Source organism: Tasmannia lanceolata, unplaced genomic scaffold (assembly GCF_043159265.1).
Source record: "Tasmannia lanceolata isolate RefF3 unplaced genomic scaffold, GAP_Taslan_0.1 ptg000037l, whole genome shotgun sequence".
Classification (NCBI taxonomy): domain Eukaryota; kingdom Viridiplantae; phylum Streptophyta; class Magnoliopsida; order Canellales; family Winteraceae; genus Tasmannia; species Tasmannia lanceolata.
The window spans coordinates 13,428,650-13,448,606 of record NW_027518714.1 but is presented as its reverse complement, the minus strand read 5'-3'; the positions used below and the strand labels follow the sequence as shown (position 1 = coordinate 13,448,606).

Below are 19,957 nucleotides of genomic sequence, written 5' to 3'. Positions count from 1 at the left end.
GATAGGGGTTTTAACAGTTTAAAGAAGGTAAATGTAGGTTAGGGTTACAAGTAAGTTAAGGAGGGCTACCTGCTTGACTAGCATGACAAGTTCCCGGGATTTGTAGTTTCATAATTTTGACTTTCTATTCATTTAAATTTAACAGTAAATAGGAGTTGAATAAGTTTTTGAAGAAAATTTTACAAAAATTTCAAACCTAAGTTTGAAGTACTCTACGCTATTCCAAGATTACATCAGTTTTTTTAAGTTTTAAATACACTCCGTGAGAGTGTATTCAAAAGGTGTAATGGTCAAAGACACTACTGTTGCACTAATTAAAGAAAAACACATTCTTTAGCAAAAAGTAATCACCCAAACTGGAAGCATACTCTTGATTAATAGGAATCAGGCTTCTACCAAATTTTGGAAGCGAGAAGAATTTAGCTTCAGTTCCCAAGTGAGCTTCTACTGAAGCGAGCCTTATCTTCTAGGACGCTTCTCATAATTACAGTTTAAAGCTCGATCGTTTGGATCTGATGAATTGTAGTCTAATAATAAAGCTCGATCCTGAATTCCTGATGGTAATGCACTTTTTGGATCTGATGAACAGTTTGGATCTGATAAACAGTTTAAAGCTCGATCCTGAATTCCTAATGGCAATGCACTTTTTTGTAACATCGAAGGAGAATATACATTGGTAGAAGTCAGAGAATGGCATTAATGTTTGTTCTTCCAGCCTGCAGTAGATTGATAAGGATTGGAGTTGTGAATTCTTGTCTTTTCTTAAAGTTATTAATAGTTGAAAGTATGAGTTTCATTGACAGCGGTAGTTTATTCAAAATGATCAAAATTTTAATTTATGGAGTGAGTGAGCTGGAAAGTTTATTACTTTATTTTCAAAGAGGCAGCGTATGGTTGGTAGAGTTGACAATTGTTAGAGTTCAGGAAGGCTGTAATTGATTTTTGTTCAAGTTTAGAAAACGAAAACTTGAGTTACAGTCCAGCAACTGCACTACTTGTTATTCTTTGGATAGGGAGTTCTAAGTTCAGAATTATTTGTTGTATAAGGAAAACAAGGTAGGATTGCTGAAAATTGTAGATTGGAGTTTGGGTAGGATTATATATTTGTTTACGTTGAATTTTAATAAATACACACATGTAGTCAATTTGAAGGCATAGCTCATGAACATTATACAATGTTTCTGCGTTTAGCATAGAAATTCACATTTCAAGAGTTTTTTTAGACACTTCATAATTTCCACATATATTATTTTAGTATCCACTATTTTCTAATGGTTAAAAAAATCGATTTCAGTTGAATTGCCTTCACTTTATTATTTCTGGAACTACCTTTAAGTGTTGTGGACAGATGTGATAAGTTATAACCTGTCTTTCCACAGCGAAGGCATTCAGCTTGCTTCTGTCATTGTTTTAGATGCAAGTAGAAGAATCCATAAAACAAAGAGATAATGACCTGGCATTACCGACCAGTGTGATATTTCTTCATGCATTTATTTAGGTGTTTGAGAAATTCAAGAGTAGGAAAGAAGAAATGCGTACCTTCAATCATTAAATTTGACCTCTTTTATTTATTTCAACACGTTCTTTGTTTCATGTAGGAAAAAATGCATCCTTTATTTATGTTTTCTAGGGAACACCTTAAACTATTCTCTCATGTAGCCATCAATTTTTGCAGGGTGAGCTTATCTTTAGGCTTGGAGAGAGTTGGATATGTGGGTACACCTGATTGGTTTCGAGCCGTGGGATTGGCATGTCTACATGCCAGAGCAAGTGTCACTGCCAAAACCAGCTCTTGTGCATGAAAGTAGAAGCCGTTGATCTAACATGGTTATGAGATGTAGGTCCCATCCTTCAACCAGTAAGCTTGAGAGAAGTTTACCAGGCTGCTTTCCCATTACTACCATGACAACTCCAAAACTATATATGTCACATTTTTCAGTCACCTTCATCGTGGTAGTGATCTCTGGATAACAAAAAGGTAAACAACCTTGTGAGCAATCATTTCTTGATAAATGCTTGTTTCTTAAATTATCTTCCAATAGGTTTCAAAATATAACACAGTATAAAATATCACTGATACTAGAATCTATCTGCCAGTCTAGGTTGGCATGGAGGCTATCATTCAGACAGCTATTTTATTGGAAACATCAAATAAAATACCATTTCGTTTTCATTTTTGACCTTTGGAGGGTAGTCCAGTATATCAACTATTATTTGCCGGCCTTCTATTGCCCACCAAATCTGCTGATAGTGATCTCGGGCATACTGCAATAAACCTTGTGATCACAGCCAGGCAATGAATAATCAATGACCAACTTTCGCCATTTATTTGGTGTATGATTGACACCTGATCTTACCCCTTCATCTTTTAAAACTAAAGTTCCTAAATTAAGGTTTCCCAAACTTGGCGGTGATGTGTTTCCCTGACCTTTTTATTCATGTAAGAACTGACAAAAAGAGACTGCTACCATGATTCATGCAAGTCACAGTGCATGGTGACATGTGTCAATGGGGTGCAATTGGTATTATGACCAAGAAGTGGGCTTGTCTCGTTGCATCTTTGTTACAATTGACTCTACTAATATCAAGTCGGGTAGAAATTAACAGGATACCCTCAATTCAAGGGAAATTACAAGAATACCCCCAAATCGGATCGAAATTAATAAGATACCCCAATTAGGGTAGAAATGGCCCAAACACCCACGAGTCATGGGAAATTATTATAATACCCCTAGCTCAAAATCAAGTCTTGCAAGCCTAAGGACTCTTCCACTTACAAGGCTTGCGGACGCATTTGTTGAACGCGAAATTTTACAAAATAAAGGGGATAAATGTAAAATTCCTTGGTAAAAAAAAGAGGTAGCAGTTTCCAACAGTTTCAAGGAACCTCTATAAATAGAGGAAAGATCCTTTGGAAACAGATAAGATCTGATCGGATCTTGGGGAGAAAAAGCTACGCATTGGAAGAGAAGAAGGAGAAAAGAAGAAAGAGAAGAGAGAAAGGTGAGAAAATATTTTTGACACTAACAACTTCTCTTTCTCTTCTTTTTTTTACAGACTTCCTCCAAGAAGGAAAATGAAGAAAATCCCTTTAGAATCTTTCTTCTCTTTTCCTAAAGGTGCCATTTAAAAAAATAAAATCTTTCTAAAGGTCCCTTTAGAATCTCTTCTCAGAGGCCCTCTAAAGGGAGAAGACATTTCTCCTCCGGGAGAAAAATGATAAAGATGACAGACTTCCCTCAAGAAGGAAGATGAAGAAAATCCCTTTAAAATCTTTCTAAAGGTCTCTTTAGAATCTCTTCCCAGAGACACTCTAAAGGGAGAAGACCTTTCTCCTCCGGAGAGAGAGAAGATAAAGATGATAGTTCTCGAAAACGAAGATAAGAAAATTCCTTTAGAATCTTTCTAAAGGTCCCTTTAGAATCTCTTCCCAGAGACTCTTTAAAGAGAGAAAACCTTTTCTCCTCTAGGAGAGAGATGATAAAGAAGACAGTTCCCTAAAAGGAAGATGAAGAAAATCCCTTTAGAATCTTTCTAAAGGTCCCTTTAGAATCTTTTCCTAGAGACTCTTTAAAGGGAGAAGACATTTCTCCTCCAGGAGAGAGATGATAAAGATAACAATTCCCCAAAAGGAAGATGAAGAAAATCCCTTTAGAATCTCTTCTAAGATACACTCTAAAGGGAGAAAACCTTTCTCCTCCGGGACAGAGATGATAAAGATGACAATTCCCCAAAAGGAAGATGAAGAAAATTCATTTAGAATCTCTTTCCAGAGACTCTCTAAATGGAGAAGACCTTTCTCCTCCGGGAGAAAGATGATAAAGATAACAGTTCCCCAAAAGGAAGATGAAGAAAACTCCTTTAGAATCTCTTCCCAGAGACTCTAAAGGGAGAAGACCTTTCTCCTCCGGGAGAGAGATGATAAAGATTGACACTTCCCCAAAAGGAAGATGAAGAAAATCCCTTTAGAATATCTTTTCAGAGACCTCCGAAAGAGAGAAGAACTTTCTCCTCCGGTGAAGAAAATCCCTTCGGAAACTCTTCCAAAGGCCCTCTAAAGGGAGAAGACCCTTTCTCCTCCAAGAGAAAGATGAGATGACTCAAAAGAGTTCCTCTTCCAGGAGGACTCTCTTACAGAAGAGTCGAAACAAAAATCATCAGGGAGGTGAATTCATTCTCTCTTCAGGACTAAAAGAAACTTGTATACGAAAGGATTGTTACAGATAATAATCAAAACTTATACTTAAATAGGATCTTGATGGATAATCAGAGGTATTTTCTTCTTCAAGAAATGTAATTAACGACCAATAGAGCCGGAAGTGTACGTCCCCAACAAAATTAGTAAAACTTCTTCTCGCAAGAGGGAAATTTGATCTCAAATTATCAATGCATTTTATGTGTATGATTCTTTTTTCATACATGTGAAATTTGTTGCGAGCATTCTTCAAAAGTATGTTGGTAGAAGACATTTGGTGGGCACTCCTGTCTAAGTTGGCTGGTTGGCCTGATCCTTTTGGGGGTTAGCTTCCCGTAACATGCTAGCCTCCCCTTAGGCCTAGTAGGCTGTGGGCTGGAACCTTAATCGTATGCTGAAGTACTATACGAGGACCTTGCTTGTGCAAGTGAAGCACAATGGGAAATCGACTTGCGGTTCATAGGCATGCTCCAAGAGAGCTTTGGGTGCGAACTGTGAGTTTTCCAAAGGGATGCTCCAGTTTCTTTGGTCGAGAACGGGGGCGAAAGACACTGCATGCTAGGTTGGGTTCCACACTTGCACTGCGCATACGGACTGGTGCTAAGGTTGGACTTAAGTGATGCCTTAGCACTGCGTCACATCTTGTGGGTAGACCAATCTGTAGGTTTTCGATGAGTTCGTGCCGGGGTGGCTTCTTCCATCGGCCACCCCTAGCGAGATTCTTGTATTGCGGGCTAGTCCATGGGGGCATGCTTGCTCCTTGGATGACCAAGCCTTCGGGTTTGGCAGATTGGGATGTGGTATACTCAATGCCTCATTCCTTGGTGGGCTTCAACTATCCGAGCAGGAGAGTGGACATATTCTACAATCTGGCAGATGGTCCCGCAATTTGGGGGTGTGAGTGCTTAAGTCTTTGGGCTTGGCGGATTGGAGCGTGGCTAGACCTGGCCTCACCTCTAGATTGTTGGAGTTGCCTTGCGGGACTTCGGTCCCTGTGGATTGGTTCTTGGCATAGGTCTGTGTCTTGAATTGCCTGGTCATAAGACTTGGCGGAGTAGTGCTTGGCATCGACATGCCTCACAGTGAATGAACTTGCACTTGGCTTGAGGGCCTCATGTTCGATGAACTCGTGATGTAGGCTAATCATGAGTTGGTTCATAGTTGAGCACGGCAAGAGGAAGCTTAGTAGCTTGATGAAAGGCTTGGAGATCTTGAAAATATGCAAAGCATCAAGAGCTGTTGGGCGGTAGGGCCTTCAGGGCCTTGCACTGGTAAATGCTGGCCTTAGCATATGCGTATGTTGGAGTGCCGCATGAGTTTGTCTACGTGAAAATGAAAAGACCTGTGATACATGGCAACCCCAATCCTACAAGAGGCATACAATACAGTGATTGGGAGTATTGAGCCTGTGAGGCAGAGACACTATGTTGATTAGCCATACCCCAAGAACCGTGGCCACTGAGTTGTGTAAACTTGTACGGTTATTGGTTGCAAATGGTGCTTGAAAGAATGTTTTGGACAAAGGAGCACATGTACGTATTCAGCAGTCAAAAATTACATTGGTCAGACGTTAAGGGTTATCTACCCATCAACATGGTGGTCGACCTGATCAATTGTTTCCAATCACCAGAGTATGCCATGTTTACCACGACTCACTTGAGTTACATGGTATTTTGCTTGGTGACACCCTGACTTTTCATTTGACCAAACCGTCCTTTAGTGCTTTATTGCCGGAATTGATGTTTGCATTTGGATCAATTCAGAAACGAGGGGCTTCCCATCAGTGAGTTTGAGAAACAGGGAGGTTTCGTCCAAACAAAGCTGCTAGGAAGGACCGTGTCGTTTAGGGATGCTCCTAACCTACGTCCCTTTCATGCCATGTGTCTAGGATCACATGAATAATCATTTTTGTGACAATAATGTCCCTAAATGATGGCCATACAGTAATTTCCTCGGTAGAAGAAACTGAAATGTATTGCTAGTAGTGGTCATACTCGTCCCACTAGCTCCTTAGGGAAGCATAATATGCAACCAAAGACATCTCTCTCCTTTGAAGATGAAAATCTCTTGTTATTAGTCATACAACATGGAAATATTTCTTACCTATGAATATGTCTGTGCAGTCGAATCCCAATTTTCTTTTAGGCTCTGTTTCTTTCAACGTTAAAATGGACGTAAAATTTGTTTTATGTTGTAAAAATGAACATAAAACAAATTTTACGTCCATTTTTACGTTGAAATAAACGGAGCCTTATTGTTTTATAAACATTCGGGCAGACTATCCTTCAAAAAAAAAAAATGGGGCAGACTGCCCATTTCAAATAGTTGCTACCATCCAACTTACCAGTTGTAATATTTAGTCTCAGGCTATGGTCGTCATGACTGATCTATGACATGCGAAACACTAATCATCACACTTGTACCCGCGAGAGATTCCCCAACTGTCGCACTACTATTAGATTTTTTTAATTTATTGGATTGCACTGGAAGACTATATACCAATCACACCAAAAAAATACAGCACCAAAAATAGCCAAGAGGAAACCCATCGTGCCACAAGTTCTCTTAATATAATCAATAATCCAAACTTATCCAAATTTCGATCTTTGCTAGAAAAGCTCATGTATGAAAACTATGGTAACCTGCTTTCATGCGCCCACATGTCTGTACATGGGGTTAGATCTATTTGTACAGGTAGATCTGACAATACAATTACCTGTACGGATAGATAAAAAAAATGGGCAGCCCAGTGCACGAGTCTCCCTCCATTGCGGGGTTTGGGGAGGGCTAGATGTACGCAGCCTTACCCCTGCTTTGCAGAGAGGCTGTACCTGTAGGGATAGATCTACATTTTTAATAAGACATTGTTAATTAAGAATAAAAATAGATTATATATGCATGTCGGGGAGCAAAGAGTGTCCTAGATACATGGAGTCTCTGAAAGCAACCCACATGGTCAAACAATCAGACAAATTGTTAGCATTTCAATTTACATTTGTTTATAGTTCTGTTTTCGCTCCACGCGTGAGCCATTAAAGACAAATATGAGTGTTATTGAAACCTGGCTTGGATACGAAGTAGAAATTTAGGGTTTTATTTCTAATGGAGAATAAAGAAGAAAGAGAACGGGAGAAGTAAGGGAAAAAGAACCCCATGAAATGCCAAAGCCTTTTATTCATAAATCTCCACTTCTAACATATTACAATAATGCCTCTACTAAGTTACTTAAGAGAATTTACATGACAGAAATTAATGGGCTCCATCTACTTAATCCGAAATAGACAAAAGAAATAAATAAAAGCCTAACTAAAGCCTATGATAGGGTCATCACAACACTTTTTTTTTAGTTATTTGTGTGTTATTTATGCACAAAACAATGCAACCTTTTTTCATATGTTCTACCAAACACCTTAAACAATTCTCTCACGTACCATCAACTTTTTCAAGATGAGCATAAAACAATGCAACCTTTTTTCATATGTTCTACCAAACACCTCAAACAATTCTCTCACGTACCATCAACTTTTTCAAGGTGAGCATGCGCAAGGGCTCCAGGAGAGGTGGACATTTGCGGGCTGAAAGTTCACTTGACACACTGCAACATGGCCGGTTGGAGGTGGAAGCCGTTGATCTAACATGTTTATGAGATGTACGTCCCATCCTTCAATCAGTAAGCTCGAGAGAAGTTCACCAGGGTGTGTTCCCATTACTACTTCTAGCGCGAGAACACCAAAACTGTATACATCACATTTCTCAGTCACCCTCATTGTTGTAGCCAGCTCTGGATAACAAAGAGGTAAATATCAGTTCTTGCTAAATGCTAGTTTCCTAAATTATCTTCCAATAGGTATCAAAATGCAGGATATAAAGCATTGTGTAAAACAGAACTGATACTAAAATGTAACTGCTAACGAGCCTAACATGTATGGCAATAATTGACACTTCTATATCAAAATACAGGATATAAAGAATTGTGTAAAACATCACGGTTCAGATCAATCGAATAATTGAATAGATGAGAAGTGTGACTCTCAACAACCCTCACTTTGTGGTGGGTTTCTGTCCACACAAATTTCTCCCTGGATCGCAACAGTGTCTAAAATCAGACATTTTAAAATAAAAAATAAAAAATTCCAGTACATCAACTATGAATCGCCAACCTTCTATTGCCCACCAAGTCTGCTGGCAGTGATCTTGGGCATACTGCAACAAACCTTGTGATCACAACGAGACGATGAATAATCAATGGCAAACTTTTGCCATTTATTTGTATATGATTAATACACCTGATCTTAGCCCATCATTCTTTAAAACTAAAGCTCCTAAATCAAGGTTTCCCACACTTGGTGGTGATGTGTTTCCCTGGCCTTTTTATTCATGTAAGAACTGACAAACAGAGACTGCTACTATGATTCATGCAAGTCACAGTGCATGGTGACATGTGTCACAGCCTCACAGGGGATGCAGTTGGTGTTATGTATAGAAGGTGGGCTTGTCTCCTTGCGTCTTCAAAAGTATGTTGGCAAAAGACATTTGGTGGCACTCCTATTTAAACTAGCTTCTTGGCTCAATCCTTTAGGGCCTGTTTGGTTTATAGGAAAGGTCTTTCCACCCTGGAAAGGCTTTCCGGGGAAAGCCCTTTCTTTTCCTTTCCTTTCCGGGGGAATCCTTTTCATCGTTTGGAAAAACTTAAAAGCTCTTTCCTAGAAAGATATTTCTCGTGTTTGGAATATCATGTTGCTTGAAAAGAAAGAAAGAGGAGAGCACCAGTTGTATGATAATGAGTTATAGTCTTTTTCAATATATAAAAGCATAAACTTGCCTGACATATCATTTTCTACAAAATATATTGTAAAAACCCCAATAGCTACTCAAGAGGCAGCTTGAATGTGCAACATGGTCATTCGAGGATCAGGCAAATAAAAGAACCTTGTTGATAAGAATAACAAAATTTCAAATATATTGTAAAAACTTGCCTAACATATCATTTTCTACAAAATATATTGTAAAAACCCCAATAGCTACTCAAGAGGCAGCTTGAATGTGCAACATGGTCATTCGAGGATCAGGCAAATAAAAGAACCTTGTCGATAAGAATAACAAAATTTCAAATATTGAAAGCATAAAGACTAATTAATTGGATTAGAACAGTTTTTAAAGTAATAAATATAAGGAAAAATTATTAAAAAATTGCAAAGTTTTGTCTAAATTGTGAATAAAGGGTAGTGATTTAAAATTTATAAAAAAAGTGTGGTCAGGTGAGAGAAGATGGCTTTTAGGACAAATATACCCCTCCTACCTCTTTTTTCTCTCCACCTTTTTGCACATATCCCTATGCACTTATTACCTTCTCACCTACCACCTTCTTCTTCCTCAAGACTTTTCTAATGTGGAAAACTCCATGGAAGGGTTTTGAAGGTTGCCATTTACAACAAGGTTTGGTATTCATGAGGGTTTATTCATGATAAACTTATCGAAGCAGTGTTACAAAATGCAAAGAAAATGAATTTTGAGCTTAAAATTGAATTTTGTTGTTTTCCCCATTTTCAAGATACATCCATTTTCTTTGCATTTTTGGATTCTAAAACATCAAAACCAAGCTTCAATTTATGGTTGCCTGCATGACACTAAGATCACAATGTATATCCCTATTATCCTTGGAATTATTACTCAATTTGAAAATAAAAATCTTTAGAATTATCCCTATTCTGCTGGCTTCCGTCGGAAGTCCGAACAAAACTTCGGACTTCCGACGGAAGACAGTCGGACTTTGTAGTTCGGTAATTGTCATATGTTAGTGCATCATTTTGGTATTTTTTTCGTAATTTGACTACTTTGCTTCCATTTTTTCATAATTTTCATTTAAAACTTAGCACTTCAGCCACAAATCTGTAATGATTACTATTTTTTGCAATTATGTTTTTGCTAGCCACCTTTGCACCCATATTACTTCTGCCAATCTTTGCATCAAAGGATGGGCCACAAGCCGAGAAGTTGCCTCGGCGAAGGTGGCTAGCAAATTACTATACAAAAAAAGGGAAATGTTATCCGCACTACTGTATTTTGATGAGGGCACTCCTCACTTAATTAAAAGTATGATATGCCCCCCCCCCCATAGGATGATCCAAAGCGTCCATTAGATGGGCCACAGCCTAAATAGGTTGTGTCCCAAAAATCATTTCCATATGTTGATCCTAACCCTCTGATCTATAAAGGGTTAGGAACATTCTGATCAGAGGGTTAGGATCAACCTACGGAAATGCTTTTTGGGGCACAACCTATTTAGGTTGTGGCCCATCTAATGGACGGTTTGGATCATCCTATGGTGAGGGCCATACCGTACTTTTAATAAAGTGAGTAGTGTCCTTATCAAAATACGGTAGTGTGGATAACATTTCCCAAAAACATCTTAAAAAATACGGCAAAAATCCGGGTGACCGCGGGTCGACCCAGCCCGTACGGGCCCGGCGTGGGAACCACATTTTGGAACCACATTTTCTACCCGGAACTACTAGGGAATCACATTTTATACCCCGGAACCACTAGGGAACCACATTTTCTACCCCGGAACCACTACGAAACCACATTTTATACCTTGGAACCCCTAGGGAACCACATTTTATACCCTAGAACCACTAGAGAACCACATTTTATACCTCAGAACTACTAGGGAACCACATTTTCTACTCCGGAACCACTGGGGAACAAAATTTTATACCCCGGAACCACTACGGAACCACATTTTATACCCCGGAACCACTATGGAACCACATTTTATACCCCGGAACCACTCGAGAACCACATTCTATACCTTGGAACCACTAGGGAACCACATTTTATACACCGGAACCACTAGGGAACCACATTTTATACCTTGGAACCACTAGGGAACCACATTTTATACCTTGGAACCACTAGGGAACCACATTTTATACCCCGGAACCACTAGAGAACAAAATTTTATACCCCGGAACCACTACGGAACCACATTGTATACCTCGGAACCACTAGGGAACCACATTTTATACCCCGGAACCACTCGGGAATCGCATTCTATACCTTGGAACCACTAGGGAACCACATTTTATACACCGGAACCACTAGGGAACCACATTTTATACCTCGGAACCACTAGGGAACCACATTTTCTACCCCGGAACCACTAGGGAACAAAATTTTATACCCTGGAACCACTACGGAACCACATTTTATACCTCAGAACCACTACAGAACCACTACAGAACCACATTCTATACCCCGGAACCACTCGGGAACCACATTCTATACTTTGTTATAGAATTATGCACATGTGCAGTTATATATAAATGTATGTATGAGTTTACATAATACTTTGTTATGTTCAAAACTGAAACTTACACCAAAGGACTTGATTAGGAATAATATCATGACTATTGAATACATTTATCCAAAATCGAATAGCTTTAACAGAACCCAACTATTCTCTTTCTAATAAAAGCTAAAACTTATTTAACAGAACCCAACTATTTTCATTTTCTCTCTCTCTCTCTCTCTGGCTCTGTTTCTTTGAAAAATGGGTGTAAAACTCTGATAAAAAACCCTACATTAGCATAAAAGCTATAGTACACAGAAGCCCAAAAACCATATCTGCCAGTACATGTGGATTTTGTTTTAGAAGCATAATTTCAACTTCTTCTCCTGCCCCTTCCAGTAATGGATGTGGGTTTTGGATTAGGAAACGAGAATTGGTGTTTTTGATTTCACGGATTCGGCGAGTTGGTCGTAGACCATGATGGGAGGGGAAGAAGGAAGCATCGATTGTGGCTGTTGCAGAGGAACTGAGAGGGATTGGAGGGGAAGAGGGTGAGTGGAGTGGGAGGTGGATTTCGTGGGTTAGGGTTTGGAAAAGTTGCAGGGTTAGTGTTTGAGGGAGAGAGTTGTCGAACTTTACTTTTTTTTGTTTGTTTTGAGTGTGGCTCGTGCGTGCCCCGATATTTCTTTCCGTGGCGGAAAGGAAAGGCGCATCCCAGGTTCTAACGTGGAAATATTTTTGGTGGATTTGCTCTCCTTTCCTTCTAAAATGGAAAGACCAATCCTTGTCTATTTTCTTTCTTTCTCTTTCCAAACAAAGGAAAGAGGTAAAACCTTGGAAAAGGTTTTCCTTTCCATCCCTTTCCTTTCCTTTCTTGCAAACCAAATAGGCCCTTAGGGGTTGGCTTCTCGTGACACGCTAGCCTCCCCTTAGGCCCAGCAGGCTGTGGGCCGGAACCTTAATCGTGTGCTGATGGGCTGTACGAGGACCGTACTTGTGCGTGTGAGGCATAACGTTGTAGTTCATAGGCATGCTCCAAGAGAGCTTTGCGTGCGAATTGTGAGTTTTCCAGAGGGATCCTCCAGTTTCTTTGGTTGAGGATGGGGGACAAAGACAGTGCATGCTGAGTTGGGTTCCCACTTGGATTGCACTAAGGACCAGTGCTGAGGTTGAACTTTAACAATGCTGCACGTCTTCTGGGTAGACCAATCTCTAGGTTTTCCATGAGTTCGTGGTGAGGTGGCTTTGGCCGCCCCTAGTAAGATGCAAGCATTGCACTTTAGTCCATGGGGCATACTTGCTCCTTGGATGACCAAGCCTTCAGGTTTGGTGGATCGGGATGTGGCGTACTCAATGCTTCATTCCTTGGTGGGCTTCAACTATCCGGACGCGCATGAGAGTGGACTTATGCCACAATCTTGCAGATGCTCCCTCGATTTGGTGGTGTGAGCGACTAAGTCTTTGGGCTTGGCAAATCAGAGTGTTGCTGGACCCGGCCTCACCTCTACATGCTTGGAGTTTCCTTGTAGGACTTTGGACCCTGCAAATTGGTTCTTGGTAAAGGTCTATGAAGGCCTTGTTTTCGATGAACTCGTGATGCAGGCTAATCATGTTAGTTAGTTCGAAGTTGATCACGGCACTTGATGAAAGGCTTGGAGATTGTGAAAATATGCAATGCATCAAGAGGTGTTGGGCATGTAGGGCCTTTGGGGCCTTGCACTGGTAAATGCTTGCCAAATTATATGCATATTTTGGAGTCTTGCCGAGTTTGTTTTTTGTTTTTTGAATGGTGAGGGCCGCACTAGTTTTTTTGCATGAAAATTAAAAGGCCCGTGACACTTGGCATCCCAAGTCCTACAAGAGGCATGCTATACAGTGATTGGGATTTGGGAGTATTGATACTGTTGGGCAGAGACACTATGTTGATTAGCCATGCCCCAAGAACCATGGCCTAAGTCAATCAAATCAATTTAGTGAAGTTCTTCAGTTAAGTCAGTCATTGAAGGTAACTCGTACACAAGCAAGCCATTGTCATATGAACTCTCAATCCCTAAGCCATCCATCTACCGGCACAACAGGAAAGGTAGGAAACTCACACCGTAACCCGTGCCAAAGCCCCAAGGAAATAAGTTGTTACGACCCAGGGTATGCGAGCCACGGTTAAATCGACATCGCATTCGTCATAAGTTGAATAGTCATAACCTTCCAGCAGGAACTCTTTTAGAGCCGATGGTCAGAGTTGTGTAAACTTGTACAGTTTCTGATCTGCAAATGGTGCTTGAAAGAATGTTTTGGACAGATGAGCACATGTATGCATTCAGCAGTCAAAAATAACGTTGGTTGGACTTTAAGGGTTATCTACTCATCAACATAGTGGTCGACCTGTTCAATGGTTTCCAATCACCAGAGTCGACCATGTTTACGACGGCTCACTTGAGTTACATAGTATTTTGCTTGGTGACACCCTCACTTTTCATTTGACCAAACTGTCCTCCAGTGCCTAATTGCTGGAGTTGACATTGGCATTTGGATCAATTCAGAAACCAGGGGTTTCCCGTCAATCAGTTGAGAAACATGGAGGTTTTGTTCAAACAGAGCCTCTAGGAAGGACCGTGTGGTTTAGGGATGCTACTAACCTACGTTCCTCTCATGGAACACATGAATAACCATTTTTGTGAGAATAATGTCCCTAAATGAGGGCCCTACAACCATTGCATCACAACCATTGCATCAGTAGAAGAAAGTGAAATGTATCGCTACTAGTGGTCATACTCGTCCCACTTGCTCCTTAGGGAAGCATAATATACAGCAGAAGACATCTCTCCCTTGTGAAAATGAAAAATCTCTTGTCATAAGTCATACAACTCGGGAAAATTTCTTACCTCAGAATATGTCTGTGTAGTCGAACCCCAAATTTCTTTTATTGTTTTATAAACATTTGGGCATACTATGCACATTTCAAATAGTTGCTACCATCCAACTTAGCAGTTGTAATATCCAGTCTCGGGCTATGGTCGTCGTGACTGATCATATCACGTGTGATACACTCATAACACTATTACCCATGAGAGATTATCCAACTGTCACACTAATATTAGATTTTTTTTTTAAATTTATTGGATTGATTTGGAAGACTATATTCCATTCACACAAAAAATACAGCACCAAAAATAGCTAAGAGAAAACCCATCGTGCCACAAGTTCTCAATATAATCAAGAATCCAAACTAATCCAGATTTTCATCTTTGCTAAAAAAGCTCAGGTATGAAAGCCACCAACATGGCCAAACAACATGAAGTCTCTGAAAGCCACCAACATGGCCAAACAATCAGCCAAATCGTTAGCATTTCTATTTACATTTGTGTATAAAACTTTTCGATCCACGCATGAGACATTAAAGACAATTATGATTGGTATATACCAACTAGAAATTTAGGGTTTTATTTCTAATGGAGAATAAAGAAGAAAGAGAAATTGAGAAATAAGGGGAAAAAGTATTTGTGCGAGTTATAGAAACCCCATAAAAATCCAAAGCCTTGTATTTATATATCCCCACTTCTACATATTACAATAATGCCTGTACTACGTTACTTGAGAGAATTTACGTGACAGAAATTAATGGGCTCCATATACTTAATCCGAAATTAACAAAAGAAATAAATAAAAGCATAACTAAAGCTATTGATAGGGTCATCACAACACTTTTTTTTTGTTATTTGTGTGTTCTTTATGTATTAAACAATGCAACCTTTTTTCATATATTCTATTTCTACCAAACGCCTTAAACAATTCTCTCGTGTACCATCAGCTTTTTCAGGGTGAGCATGCGCAAGGGCTCCACGAGAGGTGGACATTTGCGGGCTGACAGTTCACTTGACACATGATGCATCGTGGGTCGAGCCTTGGGATTTGCATGTGTACATTCCAGAGCGAGTGTCGCTGCCAAAACCAGCTCTTCTGCAACATGGCCCGTTGGAGGTGGAAGCCCTTGATCTAACATGTTTATGAGATGTAGGTCCCATCCTTCAATCACTAAGCTCGAGAGAAGTTCACCAGGGTGCGTTCCCATTACTACTTCTAGCGCGAGAACACCAAAACTGTATACATCACATTTCTCAGTCACCCTCATTGTTGTAGCCAGCTCTGGATAACAAAGAGGTAAAGATCAGTTCTTGCTGAATGCTAGTTTCCTAAATTTTCTTCCAATAGGCATTAAAACATTAAATTACAGAATGTCAGAATATAAAGCATTGTGTAAAACATCACAGATACTAAAATGAAACTGCTAACAAGCCTAACATGTATGTTGGCAATAATTCACACTGCTATATCAAAATACAAGATATAAAGAATTGTGTAAAACATCACTGGTACCAAAATGGAACTTCTAACATGTATGTTGGAAACAATTCACACTGTTACTTGTTGAATAAGTAAACATACCAGGCGCAATATAGCCGAAGGTCCCAACAGCCGCTGTCCAGTTAGACTCATTAGTTTGCAGCAACCTTGCTGTTCCGAAGTCTGATATTCGAGGTTCAAACTCCGAATCTAACAAAACGTTGTTCCTTGATATATCCCGGTGCACAATAACAGGTGTACAGTCATGGTGCAAGTAAGATAAAGCATTTGCCATTCCTTTAATAATCTTCACCCTGGTCACCCAGTCCAACATCTTTCCCCCTTCCTCCCCATACAGAATATCTCCCAAACTTCCCTTCTCCACATAATCATACACCAGCAACTGGCGCCCGTTCATCGAACAAAACCCATACAATTTCACAATATTTCGGTGCCGGATTTCGGTCAGTGCTCGTACTTCACTCTCGAAACTCTTCCAGTTAGCATCCACAAATCTGTCCTCAGAAGACGTATGAATGCACTTTACGGCGACAATGTTTCCCTTTTGAAGTGCTGCCCTATACACAGTTCCTTGTCTTCCTTTCCCTATACAATACTTCTCGTTAAAATTCTCTGTTGCAGTAACAAGGTCCTTGAATACTACCTTCCCATCGTAATTCCATATTGAAAATGAGCTACCCCCGATCATATCGGGGCTTTCTTCATCTTGTCCTTCTGACTTACGACGGTAGACAAAGATCCCGACAAGTATGGATACAAGAATTGCAACAATTCCAATCGGAACTACTGTCGCTATGATCACTTTCTGATTGGTATTTCCATTACTGTTTGTAGAGGATGAGCTCTCGCAAGGGTTCAAACCTTGCGTTTTGTTGCCACACAAATGTGAATTACCCACAAAGGCCTTGGCAGAAGCTTGTTGAAAGCCAACAACATCCGGAATGGGCCCCTCAAGGTTGTTGTACGATACATCGACAGATTGAAGGCTTCTCATGCTTTGCAGGGCGGATGGTATCGGACCCGAGAGCCTGTTGTTGGAGAGATTGAAATACTCTAATGATGTTAACTTTCCAAGCTGCGCTGGTATCTCTCCAGTGAGCAAGTTTCCACTCATGTCTAGCTCAACCTGTAGGGCCACTAGATTTCCAATTTGGTAAGGGATGGTTCCATTTAATTTGTTGTCACTTAGTTTCAGAGAGATCAGCCCCTGGCAATCTCCAACCTTGTCTGGTATTGAACCGCTTAAATTGTTCTTCGACAAATCTAAGCGTTGTAAATGTGATAACTGTCCAATCTCAGTTGGTATCTGACCGGAAAGCTGATTGTCGCTTAAATTCAAGTCGTAGAGCTGCGATGATTCAAAGAGCTCTGTTGGAATCTCTCCCATTAGTTGATTAGAAGAAATACTGAAGACTTGTAGCTTCTTTAATCTCCCAATTTCTTGTGAGATATTTCCTGATAAAGAATTCCCAGATATTTTGAAGGATGAAAGCTCCATACATTCTCCCCAAGTTGGTGACAGTTCTCCATAGAGTCGGTTATTGCTCAAGTCAATGTATTCAAGATGTGGGTACGGTCCAAACGCATTGGTAATGTCTCCAGTAAGATAGTTTCCTTCAAGACGGACTCGGTTTAAGCCCTTGCAGTTTCTGAAGCTTTCTGGGATTGGCCCTGTTAACTTGCTGTTATCAGCTGAAATATATACAAGCTGTCCACCTCCACAAATTTGAGGAGGGAGCGGCCCAGAGAAATTATTGTTGGAGAAGCTGACATTTTGGAGGAACATAGGGCCAAAATCATTGGGTATGCTACCAGAGAAGTTGTTATCAGGAACATAGAAAAGGATCAAATTTTTCAGATTGGATACTGTTGAAGGCAAGGGCCCTTGCAGCTTGTTTTTGCTTAAGTCAACAATTTCTAGGCTATCCATGCTCCCTATTTCGTGTGGAAGGATTCCACTCAGTTGGTTTTCAGCGAGACTCATTTTTACTAGGTTTGCCAAGTTCCCTATACTGGAAGGCACTGAACCGGAGAGCAAGTTCATGGACAAGTCAAGGGAAGTCAAATTTGACAAGTTTCCAATCTCTGAAGGTATTGAACCTGATATTTGATTTTTAAACAGGAACAAGATTGTAAGTTTGTTGAGCAAACCAATCTCAGGAGGAATTGCTCCTGTGAGATTGTTAGTTTGGAATTGCAAAGAAATGAGTTGGGTCCAATTGGATAGGAAATATGGATGGATTTCGCCGGATAGCTGATTTTCAGACAATCCAAGCTCAGAGATTTGTGTTAGTGATGCCAGAGAAGGAGGCAAGTGACCTGAAAGATTGTTTATCGGCATCGCCAGGAAGGTAAGGTTGGTGCAAAAGCCAAGCTCATGAGGAATGCTAGAATTCAAGCCTGCGTTCGCAAGGTTTAGTCTCTGAAGCTTTGTAAGGTTTCCTATCGATGATGGTATCGGCCCCTCTAATGGATTATCTTTCAATTCGAGTATTTCGAGGTTGGACAAGAGGCCAATTTGATTAGGTATCGAACCGTTGAGCTTGTTGGATCCCAACCGAAGGTCTCGAAGTTTTGTAAGGCTTGTGATTTCTACTGGAATTGGCCCCTCAAATGAATTAATGCTTAAATTGAGGAATTCAAGGTTCTTAAGACTACCAAGTCGTGAAGGAATTGGACCTGCTATAGCATTTTCTGACACGTCCAAAAAGACCAGCTTTTGACAATCAAAGATGAACTGGGGGAATTCTTGTTCAAGTGAGTTGAGATTTAGCCAGAGGTGTGTCACTGATGCGATGCCTATGAATCGAATCGGGTCTGGATTTGTAAGATAGTTTCCACCGAGATTGAAGAGACGTACCTTCTGTAGGTTGCTGAGTTCATATGGAATTTCACCAGTGAAGCTATTGTTATTGAGGAGAAGGAATCGTAATTCAGAGAGGTTTCCGATCTCAGCGGGGATTGATTCTGTAAAATTGTTGCTATCCAGATCAAGGGTGTTGAGCTTTGAAAGCATTCCAATTTGAATGGGAACCACGCCGGCAAGGTTGTTGGTATTCAGATTGAGGGTAATGAGATTGGGGAAGGCAGAGAAGTTGAATTCGCGAAGAGTGCCATTGAGACCGGAGCTCGAAAGATTTATTTCAATGACGCTTCCAGCAGAGTTACAGACGATTCCTGTCCAGTTGCACGGGCCATTTTCGAGAGACCATGAACTCAGAGGCTGAGATAGTAAGCTGTTTTTCCATTTCACCAAAGCATTTGCTTCATTTTGTGCTGAAACTTTCAGTAGAATACTGGACAAGAGGAGATAGAGGAGGCTCCTTTGCAATGTTGTTTTCATGGTTTTTGCTTCTGTGATATGAGAAAGACTGAGATAGTATGAGGTCTTGATATTGTTGTTAATTTAGATGATGTTTTTGTGTTTGCTTTCATTTGAAGGGGAGGCAAAGAAGACTGAAGTTCGTGTGAAGGTTCTACGAAAATGTTGGACTTTCGGTGTTAACTTGATTTGATTGAAGTGGTTATTGAACATTTATGGACTCTCCAAAGTCTTTCAAGACCGCGCTTACCATTTCCATTTTTTGAAAATTTGAAACGGTAAAATTTTCTTGGTATCGGTATGGAAAATAGTAAAAGAGACTTAATGGGCCCCCTGACCCATCTATGTGATAGGATCCGTTGATCGGATTGGCAACACAAGTTCAGCCAAGTGCCATGTTGAGAATACCTTCATAGGATGATCCTAGTCGTTGATCCATCAAGCCTATTTTGGGTTCAACGGTCTTGATTGCACAAACAAATCTCCATTGGTCGTCCTCTATATTTATGCCGATGAGAATAGTTATATAGAGAATTTGGGACTTCTTATCTCACAATATCTAGAAGGAAAAGTCTGCGAAGAAAGTCCACTTTTACGCTCTTCCTTAGGCCTGCACTGGTGCCTCATTTACTTACTTGATCAGAGCACATACAAGTCAAGATTTATCAAATATACGGTTCAGATCGATCGAAGAATTGAATAGAAGAGAAGTGTGAGTGTGACTCTCAACCACCCTCCTAATTAAAGTAGTAGACTTTGTGGTGGGTTTCTGTCCACTCAAATTTCT

The 19,957-nt window shown here is 40.2% G+C and overlaps 1 protein-coding gene and 1 long non-coding RNA gene across 4 annotated transcripts in view; one reads left to right on the top strand and one right to left on the bottom strand.

Annotated features, from left to right (window-relative positions):
* The window catches only part of LOC143860115 (uncharacterized), a 39,466-nt gene that overhangs the window by 14,593 nt on the left and 4,916 nt on the right, over nucleotides 1–19,957 (top strand). The window contains exons 2-4 of the long non-coding RNA XR_013239600.1: nucleotides 1,676–1,978; nucleotides 7,728–7,991; nucleotides 15,295–15,644. This is a non-coding gene — a long non-coding RNA (uncharacterized LOC143860115). The remainder of the gene's footprint in view (nucleotides 1–1,675; nucleotides 1,979–7,727; nucleotides 7,992–15,294; nucleotides 15,645–19,957) is intronic.
* On the bottom strand, nucleotides 1,644–19,353 carry LOC143860113 (uncharacterized). 3 transcript variants are annotated; one of them, XR_013239597.1, is made up of 4 exons: nucleotides 15,930–19,353; nucleotides 15,289–15,629; nucleotides 7,712–7,976; nucleotides 1,644–1,963 (listed from the first exon to the last, which is right to left on the bottom strand). XR_013239597.1 is itself a non-coding variant. In XM_077370641.1 (3 exons), the coding sequence occupies exons 1-3, from the start codon at nucleotides 19,189–19,191 to the stop codon at nucleotides 7,959–7,961; spliced, it is 3,621 nt and encodes a 1,206-aa protein (XP_077226756.1). In that variant the 5' UTR covers nucleotides 19,192–19,353; the 3' UTR covers nucleotides 7,394–7,958. The 3 variants fall into 3 exon arrangements, 2 of the variants coding, with proteins under 2 accessions (XP_077226756.1, XP_077226755.1); XM_077370641.1 differs by lacking the exon at nucleotides 1,644–1,963 and having other exon boundaries at nucleotides 7,394–7,976; XM_077370640.1 differs by lacking the exons at nucleotides 1,644–1,963; nucleotides 7,712–7,976 and having other exon boundaries at nucleotides 15,001–15,629.

Bases quoted from the DNA above. Each gene is read 5' to 3' on its own strand.
- LOC143860113 (XM_077370640.1), bottom strand. From the start codon at position 19,191: ATGAAAACAACATTGCAAAGGAGCCTCCTCTATCTCCTCTTGTCCAGT. The intron at 15,630-15,929 runs GTATGTTTACTT...TTTGTTATCCAG, and splicing joins CTTCGGCTATATTGCGCCTG to AGCTGGCTACAACAATGAGG.